Raw genomic sequence first — 10,888 nt, forward strand, 5'->3', positions numbered from 1 at the left:
CTTGGAGCTTAAAGGATTCAAAGGGTATGAAGAGAAAGAGAGATCAGAGAACTGACTTGGATGATCGTATTAAATGGAGAAGCAGGCGCAAAGGGCTGAACAGCTGACTCCTGCTTCTGTGTTTCTGTGTTGCTATTAGCTTGCCTTTCAATTCTCTGACCAGTGAATGTCACGTGATATGTTGGACTTGCCTGAAAAGAAGGGCACTGGTGTTTTGCTGGTCCTCCAATGGCAAGCGAGACCCTGTCACCTCTGCAAGATTCCATTCCATGGTCTCATCAAAGGTCTCTGTAATTGCAACAAGATCTACTTATTCTTATGTAGGTCCCTTCCCTACATAGTAAAGGCTCTGTGCTGCATAATGTCACCATGACCAGGTTGGCCAGAATGGCCTATTTCTAGCCTTTATGTGTTCAGCCTTAACTCCAATCACATCGGCTTTCTTTAAAGGCTACATGTGAAGTTAGTTAACGCAATGTAGATGCTGACTTGTTCATGTGTTGCCACTTGCCTAATATATAGTCAGTCCTGAGCACTGAAGTAAGATCAGAGTAATGTATCCACGGACTGTTGGCTGTATCCTACAAGTAAACTTGCATTAAATTCCCTGTAGGTTTCCTCTTCAGTGTTTGCATTTTAGAATCGAACCAGATTTGGAGGAGAAACCAAATTTTTCAGTTATTAGTGGTGTATATAACTGTGAATACAATCCTGCTTCAGTCACACTGTTATGAAAAAGGAAACGGCTCAGTGTCTCTCGGGAATGCTCTGTGGAACTTGCTAGTAGGTTGGCTGAGAGTATTGTTGTCAGTAAAAAGGCTAATTTGAACTTGGTGGAATTAAGTTTGAGGTTTGGAAATGACTTGAAACATTTCTCTGGAGTATGCAACATAGAATGTACAAACAAGGAGGACAATCATAAAAAGTATTTCTTGTTGTTATAATGGCTATCAACAATTCCTAAATGAAAGTACTTGGTCAGCAACTCCACTCTAAGCTTACCTTTTAATTTTAATTTTTAACCTTATGCGAGCCAATGGTTTGCTGTCAGAAATGTCGGCTTAAATTGTTTGAAATGTGTAGGTTTGACATTCTGTTTTAGCTAGTGGCTTCTGTGCTTTTTTCAAAAAAAAAATGTCCCTAAATATTTCTGAGTTTATTTCTGTTTATGAAGGTGAAGGATTTCATAGTTGGTTATCAAAGCACTTGTCCATGTTGAGTACTCAGTGTTTCCATCAAGCAATTTCTAGGTCAGGTGCACTGAGAATCAGATGCAGAAAAATGTATTCATGTTCAGCTTCACTAATGCAGCAGTGGGAGATTTCCTATGATGCCTTTGATTTAATGCCACTAGAGTCTTTCTGCTAATATTTTATACAAGCCATTCTGTAAGTAATTTTTAAAAAATGCACTCCTGATATTTATCCATCTTCTCTGCCAAATGTTTCCAATGAAATTATTGCAAGGCTGTTGCAAGTTCAGAGGAGGTTTACCAGATAAATGCCTGGAATGGGCAGGTTGCCTTTTGAGGAAAACGTTGGGCAGGCGAACCTTGTATACAGAGGAGTTTATAAGAGTAAAAAGTGACTTGATTAAGTGTAATACCCTGAGAGGATGTGCTTTCTAATGGAAGTATCTAGAACTAGGTGGTCACTGCTTAAAAATCAGGGGTCTCTCATTTAAGTCGAGAATGTAGTGCTGGAAAAGCACAGCAGGTCAGGCAGCATCCGAGGAGCAGGAAAATCAATGTTTCGGGCAAAACAATTTAATCAGGAATGAGGCTAGGAACCTGGGGGTGGAGAGATAAATGTGAGGGTGAGGGTGGTGGGGGTGGGGCTGGGGGCAAGATACCTGAGAGTATGATAGGTGAATGGAGGTGGAGGGTAATGGTGATAGGGTGGAGCGGATGGGTGGGAAGGAAGATGGATAGGTCATGAGGGTGGTGCTAAGCTGAAAGGTTGAAACTGGGATAAGGTGGGGGAGGGGAAATGAGGAAACTGGTGAAATCCACATTGATGCCACAGGGTTGGACTGTCTGGAGGTGGAAGATGAGGCATTCTTCCTCCAGACGTCGGGTGGTAAGGGAATGGCGAAGGAGGAGGCCCAGGACCTGCATGTCCTCAGCAGAGTGGGAGGTTTCAGTAGCAGAGAAACTAAGACAGAATACAGTACAGATGGATATGTTTCTTTACCTTGTGCTTGTCTAGTTTCCCCTCAACTTCATTTATATCGTTAGCCTCAGGTACTCTGTCAATGATAATGACATCCTCATTCTGGCTACTCTCTGTATTTGGGCTTTTCTTCTGTTTGGTCCAACCTCTTGTTTTGATCCCCCTGCTGTCCAAACCCATGCACAAAAACTCCCTTACCTGTTTTGAACTCCTCTTGAATCTTCCCATCATTTTAAAGACCTGTATCAAATCACCTCTCCACTTTATTTGCCAGAGAAACAACAACCTGGGCATTTCATGCTCTCCTGTTAGGCACAGCCTTTGTTTGTTGTCTCATTGGTGGAAAGACCTTTGAGGACGGTTGCTTGAGCCGCATGTAGAAGATGTTTTTCTAAATATTGTTAGTCTGGCTCTGGCCGGACTGCTGGCACACCATGATCTGGGGAAAAGGTACTGGGTTCCCCCCTCAAACAAAAAGGACACATCGTCCACGTCTCACCCTGGATGGGGAGGTTGCTGTCACTCTTTATATAACCTCGTCACAAAGTGACCGACAGCAACGAGGATGTACACCTGATGGGTGAGATTTCTTCTAACTCTGTGGAGAGATTGTATGTATGGATAATTTTTTAACAAATCACACAGGATTTTGTCCAAGTTTTAAATATAACTTACATTTGGCTCATCAGATGTACACATATCCTTTCAAACATGATACAAGTTCAAAGGTATCTCAATGCAGTCAGCTTTTTTTTTGGAATAGCTCAGCAGATCTGGCAGCATCTGTGAAGAGAAATCGCTTGACGTTTCCGGTTCGGTGACCTGTTCTCTGAACATCAGATGTGACCAGACTACTGAACCTTTCATTCCTGATGGAGGGCTTATGCCTGAAACGCTGACTCTCTTGCTTCTCAGATGCTGCCTGACCTGCTGTGCTTTTCCAGCACCACACTCTTGACTCTGATCTCCAGCATTTGCAGTCCTCACTTTCTCCTGCAGAGCTTTTCCAGCAACTTCTGTTTTTGTTTCTGATTTACAGCAGTTCTTCTGGTTTTTATTGTGTTTTGTTTGTACAATCTATTGATGAGCAGTTGTCTCGGTGTATGACTTGTTCCAATGTTTCGTTATGAGAAAATGTCCGTCAGATACTTATTTCAAGTGTTCTTCATCATAGAAGTGTCTGTGACCATTGCTTGTAACACACATACTGCCCCTAGTTGGGAGCACCCCATCTGCTGTCTTGAACGTGGGTAGCGTCAGGGAATTCTAAGATGGATGCTGCTGTCCAAACCAAAATGTTTGCTCTGAGCCATTCCTTATTGACTTTGGTTGAGATTGATGGGAGATATTTTGTTATGATTGGGAAGTAAGCTAAAACTTATCTTCCAAGGTATCAGAAGCTGTGGAAGAGTTATGTCAAACTGCGTCACCTGCTAGCAAACAGCCCCAAGGTCAAACAAGCAGACAAACAGAAACTGGCTCAGCGAGAGGTAAGCTGTCATTTGCTCCTTTAGCATTTCTGATGTTTTTGTGTTTTTGTCTAACACTAGCTTTCGCACAAATCCTTTGGAGTAATGTGGATGGAGAGAGTGCCACAGACAGTTGGATTTTCTTTTCCGAGATGGGTGGGTGGGTGGTAACTGCAATCTGGCATGCTGCCTCATAAAGAAGTGAGAATTAGTCAGGTGAGCTCTGAAAAAGGCTCTCCTCATTAACCTAGAACTTCACCACAACATTACAAAAATGAAACAAACAATTTTTAGTCCTCACCCCTCACACCCCGCTATCAGTCAGTCAGACTGTGAACCGTGAATCATCTTATCAGCAATAAGTTGTGAAATCAGTCATGCAGTACAATTCCTATAGAGACAGTCCTCAGACTTATGTCAACAGACTGAGGTGAAATGGCAAACACTGATCTTTACTTGCTGTGGACAGTTTATTCAGAAATGTAAAAGCTAGGAGGTTTAAATACCATGACAGCTTGACATCCCCTTAACAAGTTGACAACTTAGTGAATTTGTCAATTTTATTTGCAAATTTATGTCTGCTTTTACTCATCCAAAAGGACACCTTATGTCTCCTATTACTGTTCCCTGCACCTACTGAAAAGAATGCCCTGCATCTCCAAGTTTTTAGCTGAGAGGTTTAGCTCAATTATCTGGACTGCTTGTGTGTGATGCAGAATTGTGTTAACAGTGTGGGTTCAATTCCTGTAGCGGCTTAAGTTACCATGAATGACTTTCCATTTCATGCTTTCTCCTCACGAGTTAAACCATCATCATTCCCTCCCTCGAATGAGAGAGCAGCCCTGTGGCCTGCCAAGACTATGCTGACTTTTTTTTAGTCATTCGATGATATCGTCAAGGAAATCAAGAGAAGAGGTGGACTGAGGGTAGATTTTACTTTTGTGATGCTTTGGAACTAATGATGCAGTGCAATGGGAGGAGTGACCATTACTGGAGGGAGCTATCCAATAGCAAGTGGCATTGAGCAAAGTTAAACTGTAGAGCAGGGCTATTGATGGGGTGATGCACTTTGCCAAAAGTTATACAAAATTGGAGGAACCACATCATGTCACAGTCCAAGAGGATGTCGTGAACTAGTTTGGCTATGAGCTGGAGAGGGACGGTGACATCGTGGTACTGTCACAGAACCAATAATCTAGAACTAGTAATCCTGGCTTATGATTTGAGGACGTGGGCTCAAATCCCATCCCTGGCTGGTGAAATTCAAATTCACTTAAAAACTGAAATATAAAACTAGTCTCAGTGATGGTGACAGTACAACCATCATTGTTGTAAAAATCCATCTGATTCAATAGCGTCCTTTCAGGGAAGAGAATCTGCTGTCCTTACCTGGTATAGTCTACATGTCATCCCATACCCACAGCAATGTGGTTGGCTGTTAATTGACCTCTGAAATGGCCCTAACAATCCACTCAGTTTAAAGGTAATTAGGAATGGGTAACAAATGCTGGCCTTGTCAGTGACACTCACAAAACATGAAAGATAAAAACAAAAACAAAGTCATTCCATTATCTTGTGGAGGGATTGAGATTTGCAGGAAACGTGGACAAAGATGTGGGAGACAGCAAGGTATTGACGGATGAAGGTATTGAGGTTGATTTTGAGGGTATGGGGTGGGATAGACAGCGGATTTGACAAAAGGGGGATTGCATGTGGGGCTAGTGAACCATTATGATGTCACCTGGGAGGGAGTTAGGAGGTGGGTATTGTATGGTCAGCGGTTTGTTGGAAATAATGTCAAAGGAGGAGAGAGTGAGAGGTTTACAATCAGACTGTTAGCAATGATCCAAGGTCCATGAAGAGAAGCAACAGACAGCTCAACAGATGACCTCACTCTTAATGTCGAAGAAATCCTTGAGTTTGAAGAGATGGAACAAAAGATGGGGTTAACTTAGTTCTGCAGGATGGCTCTGGAATAGTGAGTGATCTAGGCAGAGCTGGACCACGTTATCTATTATCCCAAAATCTGCAGAAATGTATGGTTTTGAGAGCAAGGCATTTTTTTGATGTGATCCAGCAAGAGCTGGCAATAGAGGATGAATCTCACTCTGCACTGGGCACGTACAAGGTTTGTATACTTTAACATGAGGCGGAAGTGTAGATTGGGTCTTATTTAGAATGAAAAGGAGTGCAAATGTCTATCGTTTTGCTGAAGAGAGGGCAGCAATATATTGTGGTTGAGTCGAGAGAATGCTCTAGAGTTATGATGAGGTGAAGATCAAAGATTAGGTATTTGGTAATTTGTAAGTTGAATTATGATTAATGTTGGTAAGTGCTTTTTGGCATCCAATTCAGAACAAAGTGGAATTGGGATGGAGTAGATGAATTTGGAGTGGTGAAGAATAGGAGAAATTGTTAAGAATTGGCCTTGAAGTGGTTGAACCCAGCTCACTTTAACAGTTAATATATTACACCCTTTGTAAAGAATGGTGATATGGTCAGCAATAATTAATGGCTGTTTGTCCCTATTCATCTTTGGGAAACACTGGGAAATCTATAGTGTACAATGTAAACCTCATTGGAAAGGTGATCAGAGACAGGCTGTTCACAAGAGTCTGAGGTGTGGCAGATGGAGTTTAATTTGGATAAATGCGAGTTATTGCATTTTGGTAAAACAAACAAGGGCAGGACTTGTATAGTTAATAGGATCCTGGGTAGTGCTGTCGAACAGAGAGACTGAGGGGTTCAAGTACATAATTCTTTGAAATTTGTGTTGCAGGTTGACGTGCTGTTTAAGAAGATGTTTAACACGCTTTCCATCATTGCTGATAACAATTATGTATAGGAGTTGGGACATTATATTGTGGCTGTACAGGACATTGGTGAGGTTATTTTAGAGCATTGTGTACGGTTCTGGTCCCCCTGCTATTGGAAGGATATGAAATTGCAGAGGGTTCAGGAAAGATTTATCAAGATGTGGTTGGGACTGAAAGGTTTGAGTTGTAAGAAGCTGGATAGGCTGGGACTTTTTTCACTGGAGCATTGGAGATTGAGGAATCATCTTACAGTTGTTTGTAAAATTGAGGGGCATAGATATGGTGAATAGCAAAAGCCTTTTCCCTAGGATGGGGCAGTTCAGAACCACAGGGCATATTTTTATGGTGAGAGGAGAAGGATTTAAAAGGGACCTAAGGGGCAACCTTTTCACACAAAGGCTGGTTCAAATATGAATACATTTCCTGAGGAAGTGGTGAATACGGGTACAGTTACAACACTTAAAAGACATTTTGGATAGGTACAGAAAGGAAATGTTTGGAGGGATAAGGGCTAAACGCAGCCAGTTAGGGCAAGTTTAATTTGGGAAACATGGTTGGCATGGATGAGTTGGACCGAAGGGTCTGTTCGGTGCTGTGTGACTCTGACTTTAGAATAGAAATTATTCTCCTGCTGTCTCAGTGTTTGAATTTATAATTGTATTTGTCATAGATGATAGCCAAGCAACTGCATGTAATTGCAGAATAATGCACACTGCCTGAGCACCACTCGTGGTTGGTGAGGAGTTCACAAAGTATGAATATAAGTGATTTTTGAAACAGCTTTATTTTGGGGGCATGCTATTTCAGATCTGTTAGTCCTTCCAATTCATCCATACCGAGAGAGCTGCAGCTACAGTGTGGATTATTTATAAGGAGAATCATTAACCTTAGAGAAAAGAAACCGGTTTTGGAATCTGTGCTCTATACTGCTGCTGAAATGCAATTTTGCTTCGTCTGACATTTTCCATCTGTCATTAGTTTAATGCTGTGGCTGCTTTAGCACTCGAGTGTATTTAACTAGCTGAGTGTATTTCTGCACAGGTCCTTTCAAGTTCCATGCGGTTTATTGCTTCAGCTATTTATAGAGAGCAAGAATAGGTCATTTTCAACTGAGGAGAACAGGGACCGGTGCAACAAGAGTTCTTTTAACTTCTAACGTTGAATATTGTTGAAGACTGTAAGCTTTCCTTTCCTTATACAGTATAGATTTTTGTTAAATCAACCTGTTAAGAGTGTTATAGAGTTATACAGCACCGAAACAGACCCTTTGGTTCAACCTGCCTGCGCCAACCAGATATTCTAAACTGATCTAGCCCTATTTGCCACATTTGGCCCATACCCTTCTCAGTCCTTTCTATTCATGTATCCATCCAAATGTCTTTTATATGTTGTAATTGTACCCAGCCCCACCATCTCCTCTGGCACTTTATTCTGTATACACACCAGCCACTACATGGAAAACGTTGCTCCTCCGGTCCCTTTTTAAACATGTTTCCTGTAGCAGGGAGATCAGCATTGAATGCAGTATTCCAGAAGTGGCCTCACTAATGTCCTGTACGGCTGCACCATTACCTCTGAACTCCTACCAATGAAAGCAGTGGGAAACAAGTACCTCCTTCACCACCTTGTATACCTGTGTCTCCACTTTCAAGGGACTATGTACCTGCATCCTTGGGTCTGTTTGTTTAGCAACACAAGGGCCCTACCATTAACTGTGTAAGCTTACCTTATCAAAATGTAACACCTCACGTTTTTGTAAATTAAACTCCATCTACCATTCCTCAGCCTATTGGACCTGGTCAAGGTCCCATTGTACTCTGAGATAACCTTCTTCACTGTCCGCTACACCACCAATTTAGGTGTCATCTGCAAACTTACTAACCATTCCTCCTTTATTCATATCCAATCGTTTACATAAATGACAAAAGCAGTGGACCCAGTACCAATCCTCGCGGTACACAGGTGGTTACAGGCCTCCAGTCTGAAAAACAACCTGTTACCTCCACCGTCTGACCCCTACCTTGAAGCTAATTTTGTATCAAATCGGCTTACTCCCTTTGGATTCCAAGTGATCTCACCTTGCTAACCAGTCTACCACGCAGAACCTTGTTAAGCGCCTTCCTGAAGTCCTTGTAGATGATGTCTGCAACTCTGCCTTCATCAACCTTCTTTGTCATCGCTTCAAAATGCTCAATCAAGGTAGTGACACATGATTCCGCACAAAGCTATATTGACTATCCCTACTCGGTCCTTGCCTTTCCAAATAAATATTAATCCTGTCCTTCAGAACCTCTTCCAACAACTACCCACAACTGATGCATGGCTCATGTTGTGATGTGTCTCTGGCGCAGGTGAGACTAGAACCTTAACTTCTTAGCTCAGAGGTAAGGATGTTACCAATGCACCACATAAGCTTTTGTACAGTCTAAACTAGACACCACAGGGGAGAGCAATGTTTTATAAAGTCTGCAATGCTGACAAAGTGTATGTATCCACCTTTTGATCCAACCACCCGCTTGCAACAACAACAATGGCCTGCATTTATCTAGTGTCTTTAACATAGTAAAGTGCCACATGGTGGTTTGCAGGAGTGCTGCCAAACACAATCTGACACCAAGCCACATAAAGACGTTGGGGCCAAATGAGCAAAGCCTTGATCAAGGGGAGAGGTTTTAGATTATGCCTACTGGGATAGAAAATGGGACAGATGGTTAGTGTGAGTTTTAAAGGAGGTAGCTCTGGCACTTTCTGGGTTTTTGCACTGAGGGCTGACCATAGAGTGATTTAAGGCTGGGACTGAATTGGCCAAGCGCAGATATTTCGGGGATTGTGGAGTTGGTGGAGATTTTAATTATTTTTTCACGCGTTGTAGCATTTGCTGGCCAGCTCTAATTTCCTTGAACTGATTACTCCCTCGGTCATAGCAGATGGCAATTATGAGTAGTTGATATTGCTGTGGGTCTGGAGGTAAAGATGACACATTTTCTTCCTTGATGAACATTATTTAATCTATTAGGGTTTTTATAACAATCTTGTTTTCTAGTCCCTGAGGCTGATGTGTTTTATTCCAGATCGATTGATTTATTAATCATGAGTTATTTTCGTAATTCAAATGAAGTCAAAATCCTGGGGATGCTGGACAATCTGAAACAAACACAATGATGGAGAAACTCAGTAGGTCAAGCAGCATCTTCAGAGAGAAACACAGTCCAATGTGACTCTTCAGAACACTTCAATTTCTTCAGCGTTTTCTCTCTTCATTCTGTGTTTTTACAATAGTTTCACAGTCACTGTCACTGCAATTAGTTATTCCAAATTTACTCATTGAATTCAAATCCCACCATCTGCCAAGGTGGGATTTGATCCTTCTCCCCAGGGGGCACTCGAGGTTTGCAAGTCCAATGACATTGCCACTTTGCCGCGATCTGCTCATTCTGCAGAGATAGTCCATGGATTTGTAAATGAGAATAAGAATTTTAAAACCCACTTGCTGCAAAACCGGTACCCACTGTGGGGATGATGGGTAAATGAGACATGGGGCAAGTCAGCATGAATGCTCATCTTATACGGGATATAATGTTTTAAGTAGTGTTGGGATCAAAAATCCCTATTATTACATGTCAACAAATGCTGTGTTTCCATTAATTTCAGGAAGCTTTGCAGAAGATCCGTCAGAAAAATACAATGCGACGTGAGGTAACAGTCGAACTGAGCAGTCAAGGTTTCTGGAAGACTGGTGTCCGCTCAGATGTCTGTCAAGTATGTAGCTTGGATGACCTTCATAGACCGCACTGACACTGGATGTAACTGTATTTGTTGAGGCCTCATCAGTTCTGTTATTATGAGCATTGCGACCGTGTTGTAGATGGTGGTTAGTTTAACCAGGTTGATATTTTCTAATCCAGCAGTTCAGAGATGTTATGACATACTCTGGAGCAAGTGGGACTTGGAGTAGTTTGAAACACAGAGCTCGTTTACCAGGCCCGTGTGGTGTGGTGGTAGTGTTCCTACCTCTGAGATAGAAGGCCCAGATTCAAGTCCATTTCTCTCCCGAGGTTAATCAGAAATTATTTTTCAAGCTTGTCTGGTTTTCTGGAGGAAGAGGAGAGAGCAGATTGGAGTTTGTATTGAATTGCAAAATGCAAATGAATACTTGTGGAAGGTGGACTGACCCTTGCTTCCTGTTTTGTTTAAATGAGAACATACCAGTGTAAGAGTCTGGGCATTGGGTTCTGTCAATAGACAATAGGTGCAGGAGTAGGCCATTCAGCCCTTCGAGCCTGCACTGCCATTCAATATAATCATGGCTGATCATTCCTAATCAGTATCCTGTTCCTGCCTTATCTCCATAACCCTTGATTCCACTATCCTTGAGAGCTCTATCCAACTCTTTCTTAAATGAATCCAGAGAGTGGGCCTCCACTGCCCTCTG

General features: G+C 42.1%; 1 protein-coding gene across 1 annotated transcript in view; it reads left to right on the plus strand.

The window, feature by feature from the left end:
- Positions 1-10,888, plus strand: part of drosha (drosha ribonuclease III) — a 182,247-nt gene that overhangs the window by 53,865 nt on the left and 117,494 nt on the right. The window contains exons 15-16 of the mRNA XM_043719624.1: positions 3,562-3,661; positions 10,108-10,215. Of these exons, the coding sequence (XP_043575559.1) occupies positions 3,562-3,661; positions 10,108-10,215 (208 nt within the window). The remainder of the gene's footprint in view (positions 1-3,561; positions 3,662-10,107; positions 10,216-10,888) is intronic.

Source organism: Chiloscyllium plagiosum, chromosome 29, assembly GCF_004010195.1.
Source record: "Chiloscyllium plagiosum isolate BGI_BamShark_2017 chromosome 29, ASM401019v2, whole genome shotgun sequence".
NCBI classification, from domain to species: domain Eukaryota; kingdom Metazoa; phylum Chordata; class Chondrichthyes; order Orectolobiformes; family Hemiscylliidae; genus Chiloscyllium; species Chiloscyllium plagiosum.